General features: G+C 39.5%; 1 protein-coding gene across 1 annotated transcript in view; it reads left to right on the top strand.

Annotated features, from left to right (window-relative positions):
* KLHL14 (kelch like family member 14) overlaps nt 1-26,487 on the top strand; it is a 95,219-nt gene extending 68,732 nt beyond the window's left edge. Inside the window, exons 4-9 of the mRNA XM_032421273.1 lie at nt 5,028-5,117; nt 12,701-12,779; nt 19,314-19,504; nt 19,586-19,744; nt 22,285-22,442; nt 24,756-26,487. Of these exons, the coding sequence (XP_032277164.1) occupies nt 5,028-5,117; nt 12,701-12,779; nt 19,314-19,504; nt 19,586-19,744; nt 22,285-22,442; nt 24,756-24,896 (818 nt within the window). The 3' untranslated portion in view covers nt 24,897-26,487. The remainder of the gene's footprint in view (nt 1-5,027; nt 5,118-12,700; nt 12,780-19,313; nt 19,505-19,585; nt 19,745-22,284; nt 22,443-24,755) is intronic.
* Nucleotides 26,488-27,302: the final 815 nt, after the last annotated feature.

Here is a 27,302-nt window from a genome sequence, read left to right on the forward strand (position 1 = left end):
ATATATAAACTCTCTGAAAGGGAAATCCAAGAACGTACTAACAGTGACAGCCTCTATGATAGGAACTAAAAAGCTGAGGCGCAGGGATAGAAGGAAAACTTACTGGTCCTACATATCCTTACTTTTAATACGATTTCATTTTTACCACGGGCATTAATTTTTTTAAAAAAATTAAGAATTATCTCATATTTGACAGTTTTGCAAGCTTATGTGTTTGAAGCCAATAGAAAATCAAGGCCCTCATAAGCATTACAGCAAAATGATAAGCAGTCAACAACCATTTATTTAGCAATCCTATAAACTTAGCATAGCCCTATTCAATCTCTTTGGATGTTCATGAAAATGTGTGGTTAGGAAAGATACCTATACTTTCTGCTGGAAGAGATATATATTCCTTAGGCATATATGGGAGGAAACAGGGTAATGTGGATCTCTAACAGGATAAGACCTTACATAAATACAACAAGCCCCCTGCACGTTTCATATGTCAGGAAAAGCGCCTCTATACCCAAGATGCTTTGAATCTGCTTACAAGGTCGAAATATGACCTCAGTGTTTTTTTAAAAAAATAAAAACTCTCCACCAATAGACTCTACCCATCCTTAACTGGCTGACTATTCAGTGTTTTTCTGAACACTGGCTTCGTCAAACAACCATACCTTACTTTAAGAAAACTAACTATTTGAATACCTGGATTTATTTAAAAAAAAAATAGAGGAGTGTCCACTTGCTCTAATTAAAGATTCCTTTCAATATGAAAATAATAAACTTTTAAAATATGATTCAATACAAAAAATTACACAGAAATTTCAGGAGCACCATCATTGAACACACAGGTACTCAGTAATTACTTGCTGGTTGGATGAGCATACCTATTGAAAATCAGTAGAGTGAAATGGACAAGAGTGTGGGTTGGGATCCAGTTTTCCCTGTGTTCGGGTTCTCTCTCTGCCGTTCATTAGCTGAGTATGACCTTCAACAAGTGACTTAACCTCTCAAGGCCTCAGTGTGCCTTATCGAGATAAAACAAATGAGTAATGCTTCCCTTGAAGTTCGTTGTATTAAATGAAAGATATAGGTAAATAAAACATTGGTACATTTTATCACGTATTGCATTTTATCATGTATTATAATATCAGATATGATTTCATTTACTAATTTCTGCTTGCCTGAATGGAAGCAAATGAATGGCAAGAATAAAACACAAGTGTTGTTATATTTTCGGAGATACAATATAGAAAACTATACACGGATATAATTACGTATTTAATTTCTCTATCTCTATCTATAGCACCCGAACAGTATCTGGCACATGGTAAATGTTTGGTAAATGGTGGTTAGTAGTATGAAAAGGAACACGAAACACTCTGAAGGTTTGACTCTCCTTTGTCATATCCACGAAGTCCAATTTTGTATGTAACACTCTAGGACACTTTACTGCGCTGGTACAGGGAGGGGGTAAAAGACTTTGTGTAACTGAGATTTTTTTTGTGTGGCCTTAAACTTAGGAGAAAACAATTAACAGGTATATAAGTAAATTGGGCCGCTTATAACAATTGCTAACATCTCTTGAGTGTGTGATGATTAGTCATCCTGCAGAGTAAATACTGTGACTTAATATCCTGTCCAAGTTTATTTTATAGTGTTACTTGCTTCCCACTTTCTTAATTAAAAATACTAAATGTAAATGTTTTATTTAACGTCCTAGACTAGAATAGAATATCAGGTGTTTGGGGCGGGAAAGGGAAACATGGTACAAATTGCTTCTGATTCAGAGACTACATGAATGTGTTCCCTTAGGTGACCAAAGGTTTCTTCTTTTTCAGTTTTCTGGCTTCCCTGCCCCCCACCCCAGCCTTTCCTTCTGGCACTTCTAGTTTGTTTAGTAAAGTTTAGAATTCTCACAAAGGGCCTTATAAACACGTGTTATGAGATTTTAAATCTGATTTGAAAGTGCCTCTTTCCTACTCCCTCTGAGTAAAGTGACCTTTTTAAATGGAGGGAAGTGGGTTTAGATGACAGTCATGATAAATGCGGTCATGTTCACTCAATAAAATAAGGCCCAGTGCATTTGAGGATAAATCAGTGAAATGTACAGCCCCACCTGTCTGTCTCCATCATTCATTTCCACTGTCACTTTCACAGTGGCTGATGGATCACAGTTGCTGTAAAATTAGACAGCCTTTAATCTCATTTCATCCTGATTAGCTTCTCTTTACCCTTTCCCTCTAACTCACTGACTGACACGCTAAAAACTCGCACTGGGCTATATATGAACACGAGTACAAACTTCTCCTCCAATACCTGCCTGTGAGGGCAAGGCCGGCGTCCACCTCTCAAGAATGCTGGAAAGGGTCAGGCATGTATCCCTTGTTATTTAAAAGGTAATCAATACGTGCAGTACCCAGTGCCATTTTAGACAGATGTGTGCTCTTGCTCACTGCCCTATTTATTTTGCTTTGCTTCAGGTTTAATCAGAAGTCAAATTAGGTCTTTTGCAAAACTCGAACATTGATTTAATATAGATTTTTTCTAATAAATTTGGAACGTTTCACATTCAGAATAATTTCAAAGAGTTATTTGTGTGTATTTATAGCCTCTCGATTCATGGTAATAATTTAGAAAAGACAGTAATTCAGGAATGAGAATACTAGAATACTCAGCCAAGAAATATAGCACAGAAGGTTTAAAAACAAGAGTAAAAAATGGGAATGCCTTCAAGTAGCCTTTATATTAGGACTTCAAAGAGCTTCTCTCTTATTTTGAAGGTTTGGATAGTTTAGGGCAATAGTTTCATTTGTTTGCATAAAGCATAACAATAGGGGTAATCAAATGAAAAAGAGGCTTAAGAATAAATCATGTATTATTTCCTTCACTTAATTTCTGCTTGCCTGAATGGGAGCAAATAAATGGCAAGAACAAAACGCAAGTGTTGTTATATTTTCAGAGATTGCGCTTTATGATCGAACTGGACCTCTAGTTAAAAAGATGCTAATACAGGTTTTCATTACCTATAAGGTTTGGGCACTGAGCTGACCAAAAATTTAAATATCCAAAGAGTGGAAGTCATAACGTAAGTTGGTTACAGCCTCTATTCCTGTGCTCGCACCCCATGTGAGTAGATGCATGCAGATGATAATCAACACTGTGAGCTTACACTGCCCAGACGACATGATGATGAACTGGGGTAGCACCAGACTGCTCACAATATACACAATATACATCACGTATGAGTAGCATAGATTTCCGTTTGCTATTTTGGAACTAGGATCATAATCTAAACAATGATAATTAATTTTTTTTTAATGTTCAAAACCTATTCCATCTTAGTTGGTCGGCGAACCCAACGTATATTCTGCCCCACTGGATTCTGAGAAGCTGTATGGTATCTCTGCAGAGCCGTGTGGTTAAAAGCATTTTCCAAAGAGATAACTGAGGGTTAAAGGGCAAAAGGACATCCCCAGGATGATTCCCTAAGTCAGTGACCTAATTAATGGACCACACACAAATCCACGGACCGCACAAATCCACATCCAATTTCCACATTATCACAGAAATCAGGGATTTCTGTACCAAGGCCTTCTGGCATTATAGATATAAGTTCAAAAACAATGAATATTCACAGTAAAAAATAAATAACTAATAAAATAACCCAAACTCCTAAAATCCTTTAGTAAGAAGCTTAAATGATCTGATTTGCTCTTTCAGAAGCTATGTTATAGATTTCAAAGCTATTCGTTGTATTTACATATCTTAGCCAGCATAAGTGCATTCTGAGAAAAATAAAAGGTAGGAAAAACAAAATGAAATGAGAGATATATATCATCCAAAATAAGTTGGCCATAAGATAGGCTCTCTCTCTTTCGGCATTGGCAAAAGAGCACAAAGAGCTGGCCCTGACTCATATTGATTTCCCACTGCACTGGTTTCTTAAGTGCTCTGTTGATCCGTGTCAAGCAATAAGTTCCCTGCCTGAACATGCACATCACCTCCCCATTTGTCCTCACCTAGATTTAAGGTGCCCATATGATGAGCTGAACAAGGACATCATTTTTCCTACTGGTGTCACTGGGTCCAAACCACCGCATGTGATATGATAACTAATTCTGTGTGAGTTTACATTTGCCATATGATATGATAATAGCAGAGACCAGCACTGCACTGCACTGCACATGGGGTGACAGGGCTGTCCTAGTCTCACACTGTGCGTGTCCCCGAAAGAAAATGTAAATGAAAACAGACAAATACAGAGAAACCTGGCTTTGGTGGGTTTCTAAAGAACACGCCCTCTTCGCAGCCACCACACTGGGGCCGGGAGGGAGGGGGGGCGGGAAGGGCGAGACCAAGGGAATGGATGTTTGTGATGTTCCTGACGGTTTTTATCTTTGTTCCAGAAGAGCTCCTAAGCAGATAGATAGGAAACGTGTGAGTGTGCTGCTAATGATATTGTACAGGAGATTAAGCGTATACATTTGGAGAAGGCATTAAATCAGCAGGACCTTAATTTAAAAACTTAAAACTGTATGGAAATTCAGCTTGCTCATTGCTGTGGAATAGAAAGCTCCCAAGCACCCCGAGTCTGTTTATGGAAAGATTGCCAGCAAACCAAGTTTGGGCAGAGCATCTTCATGGCTCCAAGTGTATGCAGGGTTATTTCTTCCAAGCAGTAACCCCCAGCCCTGACCATTTGGGAGGATCCATCATTGCTTTAGAATGCGATCCCCATCATCAGGCAGGTGAGGAGAACTTAAGAATCGAAAGCAGCATGACAGGTTGTCCTTGACTAATTTGCGGAATAATATTATGTAAAATTAGTCAAAAGGGGTTGGGTTTGAGATTGCTGGGAACACACGGCTGAGCCACTGTGGATGGGTGGGTGCCCCGCTCTGCTGCTTATGCTCTCTTCTTCCTTCCGACTTACTCTCACATGTTATGCCCTTTGGTGGAAGCAAATAACCAGGGAGCCAAAGTATCAAGTCCTAAGGTGAAGAATTTCACGCGTCTTTTTCTTCCCCCCTCAATTCCAGTTATGCCGTACAACAGTGCCCACCACTGCGTTGTGGAGGTAGAAAACTTCTTGTTTGTGCTGGGTGGAGAGGACCAATGGAACCCCAATGGTAACTATTGAACTCAACAAGTATGTGTGTTGTGGAAGGCGCCGCCGGGAGCAGCCCGTTTCGTAATTACTGTGGAAAATGTATGTCTGTGCGCAGGGACAAATGAAACAGTCGGTAAATTGGGCTGACAATTGGAGGCAGGGTCAACCATTGAGCCGGCAGAGGACGCACGCAGCAGAGCATTCGCTCATTGACTGTCTGGGGATTTGGCTTCGCAGTGATGCCCCAGCCCCTCTCCTTATCCATCCCCTGAGGAATGCCACGAGCATAAGCACAGACTCCCTAGAGGCAGGTAGCAAGCTGCAGCTATTAAGAATCCTCACCACCTTCCCCACCACTTTTCTCCCATTTTATCAGTACAATAAGGCAGTTTCCATAAATAAGCTTTATCTGCGGTCACAACTCATATGCCCAGTTGAAGTTCCTTTGCAGCTTTTGTTGAGACCCAGTCGGGTGGCTGCACCTTTTGCAAGGGCTCCTTTCGAAGACTATCCACCACCTTCCCTGTTGATGTGATTACTTCAGAAATTTATCGCAAAGAGAAATTGAACATTTTAACACACTTCCCAAGCCAACACGGGGAGAACACTGTGCCTTGCAGAATACGCAAAATTATCAAGATATTTTTGGAGCGCTTGCACATGAAGGAGGACTTGCGGTTGTAGCCTTCTGTGTAACAGAGATCATTACGACCGAGAAACCATAAAACAGCTTGCAGGTACACATTTTTACTTGAAAACCCCAGAACATCCAAGCGAAATTACATATACTGCATATATTTTATTGTGAATGCTCTCTTTCAGCATCTGCACCAAGGCAAATTATAGAAAATTGTTACATCTGTTCACTCTAGAAAATCTTCCAGGAAAACAACCCAGGCCAACCTCCAAGAACACTTCTTTGAGGAGAGCAGGACGTTCTTTCTCAAAACCTGCAGCTTTGTTGGTTCCAATCCTTGAGCGTTCCAAAGTGGACAGTTCCTGAGCTTTGTGAGAAACAGGTTTAGAACAGGAACAAAAGGGATAGTTAATATGTCTCCTCTAATTTACCTTTGCAGTGACAGACTTGATGTGTCCCCAAAAAATGCTGGCAGATGTACAATCCACTGTAAGCTCCCCATTTACTGCTTAACCTATTCTTCCTCCAAAGTGATCTGAACTGAATAGAGCCTTTGTAAGTGAACAGGGCACAGCCATCAGGTTTATCTAAGCAAAAACTCTGCCGAACAGTCTTTTCGAAGGCCAGATTAGAACTCACACGTGACAAGAGAAGGCTGCAAAGTCCTGTTTCTGGGGACCATACTCTCTTAGCCCGCCTCCCATCCCAGGTGGAGCAGGCCTCTGTTACAATGCCAGTCTTGGTGCGACCACTTGGTGTTCACAAAACACCATGAACTTCCCATGCCTCTGAGACAGACCTTTTCAGCGACACAGAAAACCTGCTCCCAGGGTTATGCCCCTCCTCCTCAAAATAACCTACATCTGCTTACTGTTCCCCGAGGTCTTATCAAGCATAGCTGAGAGATTGGGTGGGGGAGGGTGGTTAGGGAAGAGCATAATGGGCGTATTCCTTTGTCTGGTCTAGAGAGTCAAGGTTTTATCTCCGAACTAATTCAGACTCCCATAAAACTGTGCCATTGGACCTCACCGATTTGCCTTCCCCCACCCCTCAGAGGAACAGGAATTCAGTTGAAAGCCCTCAATGAATATGCCGCAACAAAAGACTATAGAAAACAGTGTTGCATTTACTGCAGAGACACCTGTCGCTGTCACTACTCAGCATGCCCCCCATGTGAAGAGCTATGTGACAAATTCTTGCCAGACCGTAGCACTGAGGCATTGTGTGCTTTGGACAATTGCCACTGATACATTTGTGTGATTTAACGTGTCTCTCTTCTTTTGCTTGAGCCACCAGGAGGCTCAGAATTGAATTTTAGTAAAACTTTAATTTTACGTTTACTCTCAATTTGGCCCTGGCAGCTAACTCTTTTTCTGTTAGACCCCCTTTTAGAGCTGTGGGAGTCCTACCCGCAAAGCTGAGTCATTCTGTCCCTGATGTGTTTGGCACATGAAGCCATTTGAATAGATGTGGGCAAATGCTGATGCGCCACTGATTCGGCTCTCCTAAACAGAGGAGAATTGGTCCCATCAGGAGGCAGGCAGGCCAGTCTTCTGTACCTGGGTCAATCACTCAGTCATTGGCTGAGGCCTTCCCCCAGGTCAGGGGGAGGGTGGGCAGGGATATGGAGTGTACAGCAGTTCCCCAGAGAGGGAGCCGCTATGACAGTGAGCAACCTGGGGAGCACAGCACCAGTCTGGTAAAGGTATCTGGGCTAGGTAGCAAACACACCTCTACCACAATCCTTTAGACATTTTCCATGTAGCTTCATCTGGTCAACCATACCTGATTACCCCCCCCCCTTTTTTTTAACCATGAACTGTAGTATTTATTGAGTACTAATTATTTCCCAGGAATTCGCTAAGCACTCACCTGCATAATTTTACTTAATCCTCACAACCATCCTGGGAGGCCTGTTGCATGATTGTTCTAGTTTTACTATGAGGAGTCCAAGCCCGAAGAGGCGAAAGAACTTGCCAGGACACGCAGCTTGCACAAAGATGGGCTGATTCCAACCTAGGTCTGTCTGCCTTGGTGTTGAACCATTGTATAACATTTCCCCCTCACGCAGACATATGTATTTTGTTAGATACTAAATAACAATCATGTTTTTGCCTTTGGTCTTGTGAAATTAAGTCAGTATTGTATCACAGTGGAAAGTGGCTCTTATTCCCAAGGAACTCTTCATCACTTCTCATTTAGAAAACCATGCAGGGACTCAATCATCTCAAAAATATGGGATTTTCATATTATAATACAATTATGCAATTAAAAAGTAAGCAGTTAATACCAAAACTTATAAAGAATAGCAATCCTATGATAATGTATAACTTTAATTTCATTGCTACCAGGGAGGAAAAATTAAAAATCCATGAATTCAAATGCTTTGGATATGTCAGTTCCAAAGACGAAATCTTAAGTTAAACTTCAGTTCTTCTGAAAATGATGCCTGAGATGCATGTCTTTGAATGAAATACAAAATTGTAAATTTTAATACATGCTCATAAAACATGTATGTACTCATAAAATACAAATATAATTTCATTTATCTATTATCTTGATTACAAGACCAAAATTTGAAATCATAAAACATATTACTTACTGGAAATTTAAACAGGACACATATATTGCTTTTCTAGTCAGCTATAGATATTAAATCCTATTAACTCCCTTCATGTCATTAGTGATTGGAATGCATTATAATATTCTAATACATATGCATATATTCTGTCAGTGCCCCAGCTTACAGAAAACCGATTTACATTTGTCCTTCCTAATGATTGACTCCCAAAAACACTGCCTGGAGGAGACTTCCTTCCCTTCCCCATTCTTCCCTTTCACCACTGGCTGAAAACTGCCATCCCATGCTCCATTTACCTATCACTTAAGGGATAGTCAACAATGGTGTCAGGTGACAGGACATCATCACACAAAGAGAAGAAATTGGGGAAGAGTTAGGAAAAAATGGAAAAGATGAGAAGAAACTAAAGGAGTGGAGTAATCCAAAATCCCATTGCATATGGCCACCACTCTCAAGCTGCTGGTAAAGTCCCAAAAGAAGCCACAAGGAAGGAACAAATAACTCCTTTTTAGCTCATCTTCCTCTTGCCACCACACTCATTTCTTCTGAGGTTCATTATCCCCTCCACACATCCTTTGCCAACTCCAGAATGCCTTCCTTCTTTTTCTCTCCCCAGTCCTCGGTCCTCACCCCTCTTTCACACCATTGACCCTGCCCCTGGAAAGTCTTTCTTCATCTTCTATCAGTATCACACCAATCCCTGCTTAGCCTTTTCTATGAGTGAAGGCCGCTACCAATACAACCAAAGCAAACATAGCTCATTTCTACCAGAAGGCACTCTGCCCCATTCCTGAAAAGAGGCAGATGTCTTCCTCCAAATGAAAATTCTAAACCAAACTTCATAGAGAAACATTCTTATATATGGCAAGTATGCTCTACATTCCTATTAACAACATTCATCTTCAGGTGCTTTGGGGAATTAACCTTGGAACCTATCAAGAATATTTTTTTTCTAGAGTGAAATGATTGCAAATTCTACAAAAACTCCCTTATAAACCAACTCTAGATGTAATCCTTCCTTGAGTTGGAGCCTCCCTTTGTGGAATCCAAGTCTTTTGAGTCATTCTCACTCTTGGAACTCTTAACTCTTACTGTATACCCCCAAATAAAATTTAACTTACCACCCAATCACACCATCCAGACCCTTTCACAAGGTCCTTGGAACTCAATGATATCACATCCACAAAACCCCCAGAATCCTTAAACTCTCTTCTGAATGGTCACCTCCATTCTCTTTTAGTGAAAACCTGGCAATCTTATGAGAGTACTGTTTTCCCAGCCAGCCTCTCTAATGGGCACTGGGTTCTGCTCCCCAACCTGACCCAGAACTTCATATTATTGGAGGCAGGTAGATTCCTACTACCTCTTTGTTGTCACTCCCACAACCTTAAAACCCACCACTTTAAAGGATGTCATCAGGTTTTACCACCCGCTGCCCCTTTATGTGGCAGCTCTCTGCTCATCCTGGACATGCCACTTTCTTCACTCTCCCCTAATACTTTCTCACTGATATCCTTACTTCCCTCCTCATTGGCCTTATGTTGCCCATCCCTGTAATCACATTAGTGCATATACCTGCAGCCCTTGCATCCATCTCTCCTTCCATTATGCCTGCCTGGTAAAGCTCTGGCCCTGGTTAAGCCCAACACTCTTCCTCCTCCTCCCTGTACCTGAGTGACTAAATGTGGATGGAGAATACTGGCTACTAGCCAACCCCACCAAATTTCCCTGGTCAGTGTACTCTCCCACCCTCCAAGTTAGCTATCTCATGCTTTCTCTCTCCTCAAATGCCTCTTTCTCCAAAACCTTCCTCCTCACTCTCAGCTGATGGCCTTGCTTCGTAGTTTGTTGAGAATAGAAGCAATCAGAAGATAAAATCTTCATCTTGCCACAACCGAGTCTAGTGCCACTTATCTCCATTGCTACCCATGTATTTTCTCTTCCCTCCTATTATTTTCTCTTCCCTCCTATTTCTGCTCCAATCTAAGGCCTATTTCTCATTCTCACTTGCCTGCTCAAGGACTTTCCGGTACTTCTGGACTTAAAAACACAACCAAACTACCAAGCAAAACCTTCTCTTAATGCTGCATCCTCCAGCTATCATCTTCTCCTTTTTGTGACAAAAGTCCTAAGAAGCATTGCCTTCCTCTTACATCTGTTCTCTTAGATCTTAGTCTGTCTTGAGGAGTCCCTATGTGTCTACTGAATCAACACTTATCAAGGCCACCACCAGCCTCCATGTTGCCAAATCCTACGGTCAATTTTCAGTTGTTCACTTGTCTTTTTGAAGCACTCTTTGACATGGTTTCCAAAATATCGTACTTTTCCTCCTCTCTCTGACAATTCCTTTCCTTTGCTGGTTTTTCTTTTTGTATTCTAGGGCTCAATCCCAGGACCCATTATCTTTCATGTCCATACCTTCTGCCTAAAGGGTTTCATTTTGTTCTATGATTTTAAATAATATCTCTAGACCAATGACTCTAAAGTTTGCTTCTGCAGCCTCAGTAAGCCAGTGGCCCACCACATACTTCCACTCTGAGATCCCATAGGCCTCTCAAGGTTAAGTTCAAAACAGAACTAGTGGTTTCTCTTACCAGTCCCCACACTGCTCTTGCCTGGTCTTCCCTACTTCAGCAAATTTCATGACCTTCCATCTAGTTACTCAGGCTAAAAATCTGGCAGCCATCCTTAATTACTTACTTTTTCTCATACCAACCTTCAATCTATCTGAAAATGTTATCGGCTATGCCCGGACAATAGATCCCAAACTTGGCCGTATCTGAATGTCTCCACCTTCATTCAAACCACCATCAGCTCTTGCCTTGACTGTTATAATGGCTTCCTGACAGCTCCCCTGCTCCCAGAGTGGCCCCTCTATAGTCTGGTCTTCACACAACAGCCAGAGTGACCTCTGTAAGAGAGAAATTAGGCCATGTTCCTCATTTGCTCAAAACCTTCCAGTGGCCTCCTACTGTTCTTGTAACAGAAGGCACCATTATATACCAGTACACAAGGCTCACCGGATTTGGACCTCGTTACGCCTCTGACTTCTGTTCAAGTCACCCCAGCATTTTGCTGGTTTTAAACTCATGGCCAGCCCCAGGGACTTTCTACACACCTGGCCCACTATGTGAGAGGTTCATTCGGCAGATATTTGCATGACTCGCAGAGGACACATCTGTAGGCAGGGAACAATTCTATTTAAACTAGCCTCCCCACTATCAGTCCCTGCTTTATTTTTCTTTATAGCATTCCTCTCTACTTGAAAATATGTATTTCTTTATTCATTCACAAGAACAGGGACTTTTCCTTTCTTGCTTACCAATATGTTCTCAGAACCTAGAACACATAAAACATATAATAAATACTCAATATATTTATGCAATTAATAATTGTGTTGGATATACATGCCTGTGTGAGCATGTACACACACACACACACACACACACACACACACCCTTATCTATCTATTCCTGTGGCGGAGTTTGGTACCTGTATTTCAATGTTTAGTTACACATATATGAACAAAAACAGACTTTCAGAGTTAAAACTTCAAGTGCTTTTAGATGACTGTCATCTCAGGCACTACGCAGAAAATGGAAGGCACTCTTTTGCTTCCATTTCTTGCTTTGGTGTCAGTCGGTATGAAAAATAAGATTCATTTTAATGCCTCGGAGGCACCGCTGTGCTTCCGAGGCTCAACAGCGGGGATAAGGGCTCACCAGCTCTGAGGACTCCTGTTTCCCATTTGAGCACATGTGCCTTTAACTGTGCCTCCCCCCGAATCCACACACAGAACTCACGTGACATGCACAGGCTAAACCTGATTTCCTAAGGCAAACTCTTACTATAGTGATTGCTGTGATTTCCATGGGGAGAGAACTGACTCAACCACGGCTAGGTTTTTGGATCATTAAAAAAAGGGCTCTCACCAGAGATATCACACAAGGTGGTCTCTGGAACTGATTATTTACAGACAATAACTTCATGTTTTTAAAACACAAAAATTACCAAAACCCAAAAATTTGTCCCCTAACTTTGTGGTAAAACTGGTTTGATAAACATACTTGCTTTTCTTCTCATGGTTGATTTGTTTTATTCTGACTCCTTCCAAAAAAAAAGGAAAGAGAGAGAGAGAGAGAGAGAGAAAGAAAGAAAGAAAGAAAAGGAAAATGGAAGATAAGAGAAGGAAAAAGGAAATATAGTTGAGGCGGCACATTTATTTTTCCACGGACTTCCTGCTTCTCAGACTGTGTTAGATGGTCCCTCCAACTTAATTCATCTCTGTGTTACACCTGAGAACAGAGACATCTTATAAACACTATTAAATGTTCAAAACAACAAAGGAATCTAAGTTTTAAATGTCTCAAATATATTTTTACAGGAAAACACAGTACAAATTTTGTCAGCCGATATGATCCTCGATTTAATAGCTGGATACAACTTCCACCCATGCAAGAAAGGTAAGTGTTTATTTCGTATGTCTGAAACATTCGTGGCTGCTTTACAGGAAGCGTGGATGCTGAATGGTTTTCTGTGATAAATTATGCTAAACGGAGCCAATGAAAGAATGCAAAATTTGGCCTGGCCAATTTAGAATAACTACTTTGTTAACTCAATGGAGAAAAATAATCAAAAAGTCAATTACTGGTTCTAACAGAGGAAGAAAAAAATTGTAGGACTTGTCTTCCGTTACTACATTGCTTTGGCTTTTTGGCAAGTGGAGCTAAAATCTCACCGCCCCTCCCACTTTTCTCAGTGGTAATATGCTTAAATCCTATATATAAATATAAAACACCATTCTTACAGTGGTATCCATTTTGATGCAGAAATTGCAAGTATTAAATTTTCCAGTCTCACTAACTCAAATCCTTGACATTTGCCCTCTCAACTATCCTCCCATCATACATTCAAGAAGAGGTCCTTTGTTAGCTTTAAAAAAAAAAAAGTTTTGCAAGCTGTCATCTCGGTTTTTTATGTACTTGGTGTTTCTCTCTCCCGTCTCCCAGCTGCCAAGGGGTAAGTGGCTACTACATTCACACAGATTTTGCCTCTCCTGCTGTTACCTACAGGAGGCCACATCTTAACATGCACATGCAAATTCCCATGCTAAATTTTGAGCACTCAGGGCGCCTGGGTGGCTCAGTCGGTTAAGCATCTGCCTTCGGCTCAGGTCATGATCCCAGGGTCCTGGGATCAAGCCCCGCATCGGGCTCCCTAAGCAGGGCGCCTGCTTCTCCCTCTCCCTCTGCCATTCCCCTCTGCTTGTGCTCTCTGGCTCTGTCTGTCAAATAAATAAATAAAATCTTTTAAAAAAATAAATTTTGAGCCCTCGATTCTTTTCAAATAATACTTCAGCATCCTCTCGAGCGAAGTATCCAATATAATAACAATAAGCTGCAACTTATTTCTTCTTCTCAACTGAATTATTGAAGAAATAATTTTCTTTCCTGTTTCCCTCATGACTCTTCACCTTAACATCTCTTTTATAAACATTCAGTTAGATCACACTAAGCTCAACTTAGATCCTTATCATAAATTCCAAGTGAACAGGAAGTTCTCAGGTAATATCATTGATTCAAAAATGTGCATTACTGTAGCAATGCTAGGAGAAAACTCTGTATCTAACGCTCTGTTCCCTATAAATATATTAAAACCGCCTTTCGGGAGACTAAAAACTATACATTGGAAATGATGAGGCACGATATAAGGACCACAGACACTTTTAGGAATGTGTAGTTCAAACGTACCTCGAGGAATAATTCTAAGTCAGCTAATATCCTGACACCCTTCTCCGCCCCCCGTCTTGCACATACCTGTATGCACGATAGCCTCCTGATGTCTTTCTCCAGTGAGCCTTGTTTCTCTCCCTTTGGGGTTATTTCTTGGTTGCTCTTATTGTGGCTGCATCACTTCACCCTTTAATCAAAACCATTCCAAGAAGTTTTACTTAAAAAAAAATATTTTTTTAAAATAAATATCAGCAATATGTTTGAAATGGCAGCATCTCATCACCACGGTCCCCTTTGCTGGGGGCTGCACACCATGATAATTAACCTTCACGCCTTCAGTTTGGGAGGCATAACTCACGTCGCGGTCAATTATCTCACTGTAGAGCCCCTAAGGATGAGAAGTATTGCTGCAAAACCTAATTAGTAATTTTTCTAAATGTGTATTGTTTACTTGATATTCTATAATGACTTCCTCTGAGGCACTATGGCCCATCATGGCGGGGTCCTACTTAGACAATTTTTAGCAGCTCATTGACCTGATAAAAAGACCTGCCATGGTCTGCCGGCGCCCGGCAGCCACCGTTGACAGGATGGACTGTTTAACGTTTCTTTCTAAGTCATTATGGTATATCATGTCAGGTCCCTAGTAAGAGAAGTTTTTTTTTAGATTTAGAACAATCAACTCGGTAGACCAAATAAAGAGCTCCTTACAGAGCTGAGCGGGAAAAGGCAGATCTCACAAATGCCCAGTCAGTCTTCTAGCTCCAGATCTCCTATGCGCTGGTTGATCCAGGCAGCAATCCATAACTTAAAATGAAATTTTTCCGTCATTGCCAAGCCTCCATTCTAAGTAGCAAGTGTGATCAGTGACCAGCGTGGCTTAATTGGTGATTAAACGAAGAAGAAAAAAAAGAAGAAAATATATGAGACACCCTTCAGATCCAAAAAGAAGTCTCTTGAAACATTTCAATGAGTTAATTCTGCATTGTATAGATCATGAATCAGGCTCACCAGAACTTGCCCCACCTCCCTCCTTCCATTAGTTGCTAAAAAACCGAGGAGAAATGGTTATGCTGAGAAATTACCAAACTGAGAATAATAGAAACATGTTGAAAACCACCTCTGGGGTAACCCACTCTTAGAGCTGGCTGGACAGACTCCTAGGATATCTTACCTAATCAGAGCTTCCTAAGGCGTGCTATAATAAAAGTGCAGAATATGCCCCTCCCACCCAGTCCAACAGGGCAATGGGCACACTGCCTCTAGGTTTACTCAAAACTAACTCGCGAATTGTATCCCTGCTACCTGTGAAATAATTGCAGGAAAATATACATTTAAATGTAATGCTACTGAGTTATTTTGGTCTCAGATGTAGGATTTGATTCTTCAGTGAAAAGAGGTTAAAAGTTGAAACTAGGATCAATAGAAACGCTTTGATGACTTTACATTATTTTCCAGCAAAAATAGACATTTTGGGTATTATTTATATGGATATCTTACCTCCTAGCTAGTGTAGGAAAAAAAAAAAGATGAAAAAGAAAAAGCAGTTTGGAGAGCACTAACAACAAAGTTTATATTTCACAGGGTAAGAGAAAAGCTAGAAGGAAATACATAAAAAATTGTTTCCAAATTTAAATATTTTGTTTCTAGAAGCTTTACAAGAAACAACGTGAAATTCTATTTGAAAAATCTGTTGCCATTTGAATCTGATGGTGAAAGTCAAGAATTGAGCTAAGGTTCTAGTAATTCAGTCTCATGCTTTAGTATATAAACTGACCACCCTAAGGGTCAGAACTAGTAAAGACCTGTACAATATGCAGGGTTCAAAGTATGTTTGTAGAAGTTGCTGGTAGTCTCCTGTTAACTGACCACAATGCGTTGAATATTGCCTCTGGCGTTGGGGGAGGAGGGGCTTGAGGAGAGAGATGAATAATTGGAAATACAAATAGTGTAATCCCATTTAAAAATCTTCAGTAATCTGGAATTTACTTTTCCAAAAAAAGCCCCAGAGAGCCTAATCCTGTGTGGTTCTTCATGAGGTGAGGGGTGGGCAGGGAGCACTCCCAAGAGAGACCTGGTATGGTAAAATTTTAGCCTGGAGCAAAGGTTCACAGTTGCTGACAGACCATTAACTATCCAGTGCTCCTATAATGCATTTCATGAATTCTCACTTTGGGCATGCAAGGGGATAAGTCCTAGGCTCAGAGTCTTCACTATTGGAATTTCTACATAAAAATGCCCTTTTAGTCAGGAAGTGAAACCTACTGATTTTTTTTTCCATTTAGATCCTAACAGTGACACTGTGTGGATAAAGCTAGGAGTACACATGAAGCATCCAAATTAAGAAAATCTTGGCTAAAAAGAGAGCAAGTTCTGACAGGCTCACTCAGTGTCACTGAGGAAGGAAGGAACCAGGACAGACAAAGTGAGAGAACTGAAATTTAGACTAGGATGAAAGGAGTTCACACTACCATGAAGAGATCTTGCTCTTATTCTCCATTATCTAAACTTATTTAATGGAGGGTTTTCATACTTGTCATGAGTAACAGGCATTTTCTCCTCTAGACCAGTATATAGCGCATGCAAGAATGCAACACCTTACAGCCCACATAATCCAAATTATTTAAAGATGGCCCATTAGTAAAATTATTTCAGAGGCTCTAAGACTTGTTATAGAATGCTCATATGGAAGAGGGATACTGACTTACTCTTGTGTCCACATTGCAAAGAAATATCTGTGTTCCTTTGGTCTATTCTTGTAGACATGTCTCTTTCCAATGAAACATTTTAACTGAGAAGACAAAAGCACTTGTAAGACAACCATGACCCTATCATATTCAATAAGAGAACAACTGAAATCTGGTTAGAGAAATAGAAATAAGCAATGGACATCTGTGGGCACTTAATTTTGCAACTGTTTTTAACCTAATATTTATAACCTAATATTATATTTAACCTATATTATAACTAGTATTATATTTAAATGGGTTTTTACTTCTCTGTAACAGGAAATCTCAAAATTTTTAAATTAATGATTGCTCTGATAATCCAACTAAAAGCTTCTTCCAAATACCTTTCTCCAAACTTATATGTGGAATCTAAAAAAAAAAAAAAGTCAAAATTACAGAAGCAGAATGAATGGTGGTTGCTAGGGGCTAGGGGATGAGGGAAATGAGAGCTTGGTCAAAAGGTACATACTTTCAGTTATAAGATGAAAAAGTCCCAAGTATCTAATGTATAACATGATGATTATAGTTAATATTGTAGTGTATACTTAAAATTTGCTAAGAGAGTAGATCTTAGGTGTTCTCACCAAAAAAAAAAAAAAAAAAAAGTAGCTATGTGAGGTGATGGATGTGTTAATTCACTTGATTGTGGGACTCCTTCCACAATGTATGCATATATCAAATCACTGCAGTGTAACTTTAAATATATTACAATTTTATTTGTCAATTATCCCTCAATAAAGCTGGAAAAAATTAAAACAAACCAAATACATCACCATCTATACCATTACCGATATAGTAATAAATCACCTAAACAAACAAAGAATTTAACTCTTTTACAATATTACTAGGAAAAGTTTCCTTGCAAACATCTTGATGGCTGATTTTTAAAAACTTTTTTATCTGGGTAATGGTGATTTTTAAAAAACTTTTTTTTTTTTTAAAGATTTTATTTATTTATTTGGCAGAGAGAGACACAGCGAGAGAGGGAACACAAGCAGGGGGAGTGGGAGAGGGAGAAGCAGGCTTCCCGCGGAGCAGGGAGCCCGATGCGGGGCTCGATCCCAGGACCCTGGGATCATGACCTGAGCCGAAGGCAGATGCTTAACGACTGAGCCACCCAGGTGCCCCTAAAAACTTTTTTATCTGGGTAATGATGGTTCCAAAGCATGAACAAAATGCTGGACACTATGATAGCACTTTACATATGTATTTGCAAATAACCCTGTAAGGAAGGTACCATTAACATCCCTCTGTTACAGATGAGCAATCCAAGGCCGAGAGGGGTTGAGGCACATGTCAAAGGTCACACATCCAATAAATCATGTAGCCAGGCAATCTCTTCCAGAGACTAAACTGTTAATCAAGATGCTGTGTACTGCTTCCCAGAGGTTTTGGCACTTTGTAAACACAACCTGGAAAATCTCCTGATAAAAAACCTCTAGGGACTCTTGATCTTCCTACTCACATTGCCCAAGAGTCTTGGCACTAATTTTTATGAAGACCATACAGTCATCAAACAAATTATATTCTCTGAGAGGCTTGGCACTTAAACACTGTACTTACTCAGTATTGGACCACGTGTTATCCCACATGGGATATATTATTATATTATTCCAGTAGCAGCAACGAGATAAAAGAAGCGAAGGGTCAAGGACTTTCTCAACATATCAACCTAGTCATCCTCCAAATTTTTGAGTCCCCTTTGAACATGTGTTCTCCCTCAGCTCTCATGTCTTACTAGTTCCCAAGTCTTATATCTTCCTTTAAAATATCTTTGGCATCAGCCCTTGTAGGTCTTCCATAAAACTCTAATTCAGGTCCTCAATATCTCACTCCTATCTTATGGTTTACCTCAGAATTGGTCCTTTCAGTACAGCTGGTGTCTTTGGTCCTTGAAGGCATAATGGGAAAATTTAATAAATTGCCTCTCTGGAAAAGAGACTAAAAAATAGCCCGTAGCTTTGTAAAAAGCAACACCAAAAACCGTATCACTAAAATTCCTACAACAGGTTATGTAAGAGCAAAATTTCAACACTAAATTCAATTCACAAAAGTTACTCTATTTGCAGTAGTACTGAGAAGGAAAAAAAATGATAATTGAAGAAAAATATTGATGATGTAGTTCTCTTATAAATTGGGAACAATGACCCTTGAAGGACCATGAAAAAAGTGAATGTCAAGATAATTTATTATTGTTACATTATCTACCTCATTTTTCACTTTGTCTTACTGAGCTGTGATATCCTTACAAGGTACCAAATATCCCAACCATTAGTGAACACTTTAATGGTGTATCAAAAAGCAAGATAAAAGGAGCTGAAACAGAGTTGGTGAATTTCTCCTCTATTGTTACTTTAATACCAAAAATGTTAACCAGAGTGGGCAATGCATATGATTACTGTAAAGGTCTCAGATTTAGAAGGGAGCTGTGTGTGTGATTTCCAAGTTCCTGCAACCATTTCTAAAGCAGGATGTACCTCCTTGGCCTGACTGAGCTCCTTTTGCGATTTACGGCGGGTTGTTGTTTTCATTGTAGAAGAGCCAGTTTCTATGCATGTCGGTTGGACAAGCATTTATACGTTATTGGTGGAAGGAACGAAACCGGCTATTTGTCCAGCGTGGAGTGCTATAACCTAGAAACAAACGAATGGCGTTATGTGTCCTCTTTGCCTCAGCCTCTGGCGGCTCACGCAGGAGCAGTGCACAATGGGAAAATATACATTTCAGGCAAGTCATTCCTCTACTTTCTGTTACAAAGTTCAGTGCCAAGGCCCTTTCACGACTGGTATGTATATGTTTCATTCACAGGGGGTGTACACAATGGAGAATATGTCCCCTGGCTATATTGCTATGACCCTGTGATGGATGTCTGGGCTCGAAAACAAGATATGAACACAAAACGCGCCATCCACACTTTGGCTGTCATGAATGATCGCTTGTATGCAATTGGAGGAAATCATTTGAAAGGTCTTTTTTTTTTTTTTTTTCTTAAATCACAATATCATTTGCATCTCATGTTTCTTGCTAAGGGATTTTCTCGTTAGATAATCATAGTTAACCAAGTAAAAAACATGTTGACCAAATAAAATCGACTCTGTGTAAATTAGCTGGACCCTTGGGCAGGCATTTATTTTAGCTCTTCCGCAGATAGGATTATTTTTAAGTTACCACACACATTAAAGAAATGAATAATGATGTTAACAGAAAGTAAAAAAACGAGAGCATTAAAGCACGAACAATTTGTTGTAACAATGAGTTCAGTAAAATAAATTATTCCTTATCCCCAAAATTATAGTAATAAATTTTTTCCAGAAAATTGTTTTTTGTAGTAATCATGAAGAACTTCAGTCATAGAGGCACAAAGAAGCTAATACATGATTTTTCTTAATGAGAACATTTCATAGAATTTCATGTCTAAATTTAAAATTATTTCTTTGAAGAGTTGAATACCAGACCTTCTATGCCTCTCAAATTCTTTGTTTGCTTTATAATAAAAAATATTTAAAACAGAGTATTTTTAGAGTTTTGTTTGGCTCCATATAAGTCTATGACCACAACTTCCTGTAGTTTGTGTGCACGTGTGATTTCATGCTCATGCGCAGCACACTGGGTGCGACAGGGAAACAGAGAGAACTCTGGTGTTGAGAAGAGTCCCGAACTGCTTCGGGCCACAGTCTCTTGTCACCTGAAAATGAAGAAACTGGTCTAGTTGATCTCTAAAATCTCCTCCAGCTCTGGCCGGCCATGATCCTTGAAATTGAACCAAACGAGCAACAGGCCATCCGAGTGTGGTAGCTGAGGCCCATCTGTGCATTTATTTTTCCATAGTACACCCATCTAAAAACTGGGTTCAAAGTAGACATTCCTTTCCGGATTTCCTAATACATATGTACCCCTCTTGTAATAAAGACCACACAGGCTTAATGTTTATGTAAATATTTCCAAGTTCATATTCAGTCCTAAACGTCAATATCCTGGTCCATGCTGTTCATCTTTGTGCTCTCCTCAGTGGGAGATTATCTTTGCGGCTGTAATTCTTCCTTTTATATTATTTTTCTCTCTCACTGGTGCTCCTTCATTTCAATCCATACACCATTCCTTTACATCAAAATATTTGTATGCAGTATTAACTTTGTAGCTTTCTACATTAAAATGTGATTTCTGCTAATTTCTTTTGCATAATAATGACTAAACATTCTAGGAACTCTTAATGCTTGAGGTTATACCAGAACAGAAAGATTTGGGGAATGACAACCTAAATAACACACACACACACACACACACACACACACACATCAAACTAGGTTGGCTCAGGGAGGCATTATGGCTTAGAGGGAAAGGTATGGATCTGGGTCCCAGTTATGCATTTGTAGTTGTGTGGTCTTACTCAAGACACTCAACCTCATGTCTATAAAAGTGGGATAATTGTCCTTTCCTTGGTAGTTTTTGTGAGGCTTACAGTCAACATATATATGTACTGGGCGCAGAGAAGGCATACATACCTTCCTGTGATGCCATTAGAATTTCAGAACTGGGAATTTGCCCCAATCCTCATTCACATATATTATCATCAATAATCTTAATGGTAAAGGAAAGGAATATGCCACAGAATTCCAGTAAGCCCTTCGTTCTCCTGTTCCCAAAGCTGTGATTTATTTTACGTATGAAGTTAGTGGCCTGAAAGAATTTGTCCACCTCTTCCAGAATGAAAATTATTCTACTTTTTGGTCAATCTCTCAATTACTTTGGAGAGCCCAGTAGGTTGATTAATTTAGTGTATGCATTGTAACTGTCAGCTAGCAAATAGCCATTGCATGCATTTAGATAGAAGAAAAATATTACTAAGGATTTGGTCTGCTCTGTGACCATGAAGCTCTTCCCAAGGATTTTTTGACTTCCTAAATTAAAAGCAGGGTCCCAGTGGAGTCCAAGAACTTAAGTTATTCTCTGCCACCTGCTTATTGCCCCAGCCACTGAGAAACTTCATCAGAGGTGAGAGGAGAAGCCCTCAGCAGAAGTTAGCCCCCTACTCTACCTTGATCCTTAGTAGATATTGGAAACCACTCACTTCATCATAGTTGTTTATAAACATAAAGAGTTAAAAAGGTAAAAGATGCTGAACACCATGTTTTTAGTTAATTAAAACATTTTGAGAGAGTTAAATATTCATTTAGGAAAAATGATACCGTTTAGTCTGTAAGAATATGAGCTCCGAAGCCTGTTTGCCTGAGTTTAAACTTCAGCCTGTCTACTTGGCTGGCTGCGTGCCTTATTCAAGTCATTACCTCTCTCTGTCCCTCAGTTTTCTCATCTGTAAAATAAACATAATGGCATAACTATCCCTGTAACATGTTTCCCAATTTCACCAGTAAATTTATACTTTTGTCCCTTTAGAGGCAAAATTATCTATTTCTTGGATCTAGAGCTTTTTAAAAAAGAAGGCCTAGCCTTGAATCAGGACCCTGAGAGTTTATTCTTACATGGTTCCATTTTGCTATGTCACTTAGGTTTCTCCCACCTTGATGTAATGCTCGTGGAATGCTATGACCCAAAAGGTGACCAATGGAATATTCTCCAAACTCCCATTTTGGAGGGTCGAAGCGGTCCTGGCTGTGCAGTGCTCGATGACAGCATTTACCTTGTGGGAGGCTACAGCTGGAGTATGGTATGTGTCCACATTTACCTCATCCTCCTCCTTTCTGTTTTGTTCTTACTTTATGTTTCCCTCCATGTGTGTTACCATCCACACAAAAACCTTTTAAGAGTATCATGTTTGGGGGCACCTGGGTGGCTCAGTCGGTTAAGCACCTGCCTTTAGCTTGGGTCATGATCTCGGGGTCCTGGGATCGAGTCCCACGTCGGGCTCCCTGCTCGGCGGGGAGCCTGCTTCTCCCTCTCCCTCCGCTGCTCTCCCCTGTGCTTGTGCTCTCTCACTCGCTCTCTCAAATAAATAAATTAATTTAATTAAATCTAAAAAAAAAGTTTAAGAGTATCATGCTTGTATGCAAGCAGTAAGTTACTTTAAGTAATAAAAAAGAATCAGCATGGTTGCTGTCGAGCTGGCTTGCTCTGATCAACTGTATCCCAAAATGTGGCTGGTCTCCGCTTCTCTCCTATCCCCATGCCTTTGTGATTCTGCCTTTCCAACTAAAAATGAGACTGAGTGGTTTCTAAAATGTTCTTTTGAAATTGTTTGCATAGTTTGTTGAATTGTTTGAATTGTCCGAAAAGTTTCTGACCAGGGAGGCATGAAAACTAGAAATTGTTAAATATCTACAAATTCTCTTTAGGATATATAATTTGCCATTGCTTTTCACTTTGCCCCATCTTTATCACAAAAATTTCCAAGCTCACACAAAAAGCTAGAGTACAGTGGACACTCGTTAACCCAGCATCCAGCTTTAACATCCATCAAGATTTTGCCATACTTTATCTGTCCTTCCTTTTAAAAATTTTGGCTGAAGAAATCTGAAGCAAATTCTAGACATCATATTATTTCACCCTAAATGCTTCAGTATTTATCTTTAAAAAAATTATTTGCTTATGTAAACATACCATCATCGCACCCAACAAAATTAACAATAATTCCTTAATATCTAATCTATATTCAAATGTTTCCTATTGAAATGTATATTTCAAGTTGATATGTTCAAGTCAGGATCCAACAGTCCCACTTGTATTGGGTTATTGTATCTCATCCATCTCTTGCAATCCGGAAAATTACCCCAACTCCACTTCTTCCATACCATTAACTTGTAGAAAAAAAACAAGAAACAAACAAACAAACAAAAAACCAGGGTCAGTTATCATAGAGAATAGCTGGCATTTTGGAATGGGCAAATGATGACCTTGCGATGTCATTTAAAACAGTCTCTGTCTCTGTATTTCCTATAAGACGAAAAATTAGGCATAAGGACTTAATAATTAAGCTCAGCTTTTTTCTCTTTAAAATCTCTTTTGCTTCCTTTTCTTTTCTCTTTTGTCAAGAACACCTGAGGAGGTGGCCATATAGTTGGAATTATATCACATTAGGAGCCACACACTCTGTGTGGTCAACATATTCATTTTTTAAATGATGACTGTCTTTATATTTTCTTAGTTATGGGTTGGTTTTGTAAGACTAATTGGGGGTTTATTTGTTTTGCATCGAACAAGGTTGTTACATAGTTTGGGGGGAGTTTTCAATGGATCTTAGTTATATGGAGGCAAATATAGATTGATATATACGTAACTAGATATTCAGACCTGTGCTTGTTCGCTGGTGCACATGACTAGCTGCAAAAGCATACGCATTTGGAACCAGACACGAGCAGTACACTTTCAAAAACTGATGACTAGGTTGGTTGGAATTTTGGGGTTTTGCCTATGATATAAAAGCCAAACAGCTCTGGTTTTAGAAGGGAAATGTTACACAAGCACTACCACTAGATGTTAACAAAGGAAACAAAATTAAAGACATTTTTTATTTCTCATGTGGCCACTTGAAAATCAATCAATCGATCGATCAATCAATCAATGTACAAAGAAGTTGGCAAGCCCACTTTTCCAGTTTACTTTAAGCTAGTTTTGGATGCCAGCTCTGATTCTCTAGGGTAGTAAAATAAGAATGGAAAAGTGAGGCAACAATCTCAAATCCAATTTACTGAAATTATTTGAAAATTGAAGATGAGTTTTTTTAACTTAAACCAGCTGGACAAATTCCAATTTTTGGTCAATTATTTTGAAGGATTTGTTGATCATCTAGGTGTTGTAGGCACTTGACTTTTATTATTAATTACACACACATAGATCTTGAAATCTTGTGACTCTCAAATTTTCCTTTCGAATAAAACATTTTAAAATCCACTGCTTTCATTTGGAACTTTTTAGCAAGAGCAGAGAATTGATGTTTTCTTTCCAATGTAAATGTGATCGATAAGATGGTCATTGCACTTCTCTGAGCATTCTTCCCTAAATGCCCCCTGCTCTGCCATTACAGGGGGCCTACAAGTCATCTACAATATGCTACTGTCCGGAAAAAGGCACCTGGACGGAACTGGAAGGAGATGTAGCGGAACCTCTGGCAGGCCCAGCCTGTGCAACCGTTATCCTGCCCGCCTGCGTCCCTTACAACAAATAACACCAGCAAGCCCTGGAATGAACAGTATCACATTCTTGGAGACAGTGACAGGTGACATCACTATTATGCTAGGAACAGTGCATTCTAATGGTACAACTGCCGAAACCCACCCTTGGTTTCTAACGATATTTCCAAGTAACTATAAAAGAAAAAGACCTGTTCTTGAACAGATACCATGTCTGTAACTCGGATCACACCAAACACGCGGTGGTGACAGACTCTTCCATTTCAGACTGGTTTTAACTTGCCCCAGCTTTACAAAAACCCCTCACGTGGATTTTAACTTTCAAAAGGAGAAAGATAAAATATAGAAGAGTGCCCCCAGAGAGACCTAAGATCAGTATTGTGCATTGTAGTCTACCTGCATGTGATCTATGTTGAAGTTTTGGGGATATTGTGTTCATGAATGATTCAGAATTTGACCCACTAAAATACTTACTGCATCACAGAAATTGCCACTTGACTCTATATTCCTAACCTGTGGCTACTTCACAGACTCCATAGGCAACACAGTTGTAGAAAATCATATAAGATTAAAGAGGAACATGTTTGTTTCTATAGATCTGCATTTCATTTACATTCTGCCCCTTACAGCACCTCATGGGATCAGAGAAGAGAAAGATGTTGGTTCTTGCAGCAATTGCTTTCTGCCCTGTAGGTTCTAGGCCAGCCAGTCATAATCTGTGTCCTCAATTTTATATGAAAGATTAAAACAAAATATATTATGTAACTGTTCATTCCACAGAGGCTCATGTTTTCTCATTTTCTACAGTATATAAAAAAGTAGTGAACACACCTGTCATTTCCTTCAAAAGGTAGGACTGACAAAGTCACTCGTACAATATTGAAGAGATTCTGTTGAATAACACATCTGACCCAAACTTAACCCATAATGAAACTGGGAGATTGCTTTTAGGAATTCAGGGATGAAAAGAAAGAATAATTTCTTTTAAGTACAATCCCAGTTGTCTCTCTGTCCCTAAGACACACAACTTAAAAGAGCCACAGGAGTGAATCATAGCTCTTAACAAATATTTCTCCCTCTTCCTCACCTCTGGCTCTAGAAATGGCTCCAGATTTGGCTCTAGAAAATCACATGACTCACCCTGATTATTCTCCAACTCATCATATTCGTTTGTTATCACCAAAGATGCCTGAGCTCAGTTAGGTGAGCAATTGCTAGTTGTCTTTAGGAGCATGAGGAATTTAGGAGCAGAAGGTCAGGAGAGCATGAGATAGTTTTCGGTGTGGCCAGTCAACAAAGCAAAACGGGAAGGAACATGAATTTGATGTTCAAGCCCTTCAGAGCTGGAACAACAACAGTTAGGAGTAAATACTAGCCTAAAATATTTTTCAATCACCCAGAGGTGTATTGAATCCCTCAACAAAGGTGTCATTCGGAACAACGACGTGGGGAAGCCACAGATTAAAAATGCCTTGGTGATAAGCTTTCACCGTGGAGCATGTCAAGATAGATGAGTGTACTGGAATCTAATGCCGTTTCTACAGTAAAGTGCAATCTTTGTTGTTTTTGTATTTATTTGTATGTTCAGATCCAAAGGATCCGTTGTAAAAATATATATATAAATATACATATATATATATATATCCAGTGCAATCAACTTTCATTTCTTTTTCCTTGAAAACATACGATATAGAGAAGGAAAGAAAAGTTACAGTACTTTGCGGGGAAGAGCCTAGCTGGCGTCCTGAAGAGAACAAGGTCGGCTTCAGAAACTTTGATCGTCAACTGCTACCATTTCTTCTGAAAGTCACAGTTTATACGAGGATATTCACTTTCCTTAGACTTGTTCTTCATTTATTTTTTATTTCTAGGCAAAATAAATAAGAGCATTTATGAGAACTATAAATAAAGCTTTCTGTATTTCAGAAAGGCACAAACTATTAGAAGTGAAAAGTGAGTACATAAGTCACAGAGATTGTAAATTTTGTACAGTATTAGAATGTGTAAATGAAGCTTGCTTGGAAGGGGAAAACTTTAAATAAAAACTTTATGTACTAATTCAACTGTCTCATATTCCTACCTATAAGGCATACATATAAATCTCTATGGTGAATTGTTTAAAGGTTTACAATATGTAAGTGCCTAAATATTGTTATTCTGTTGATACATTTTGCAAGTTTATTTAGCTTCCTGGCAATATATAAATGTATATGGTATAGATGATGCAAAAAATTATGGAATGCTTCTGAAAGAAATGTGTGAGTTAAAACTTATGAGTAGAGGGGTGCCTGGCTGGCTCAGTCAGTATAGCATGCGACTATTGATTTTAGGGTAGTGAGTTCAAGCCCCACGTTGGGTGTAGAGCTGACTTAAAAAAATGAATGTTTAAAAAAATCGTGAGTAGAATCTGATTTATCCACTGCAAGAGTGCTGTGATGAGG

The sequence above is a fragment of the Phoca vitulina genome, unplaced genomic scaffold (genome assembly GCF_004348235.1).
Source record: "Phoca vitulina isolate PV1807 unplaced genomic scaffold, GSC_HSeal_1.0 scaffold24, whole genome shotgun sequence".
Lineage (NCBI taxonomy): Eukaryota > Metazoa > Chordata > Mammalia > Carnivora > Phocidae > Phoca > Phoca vitulina.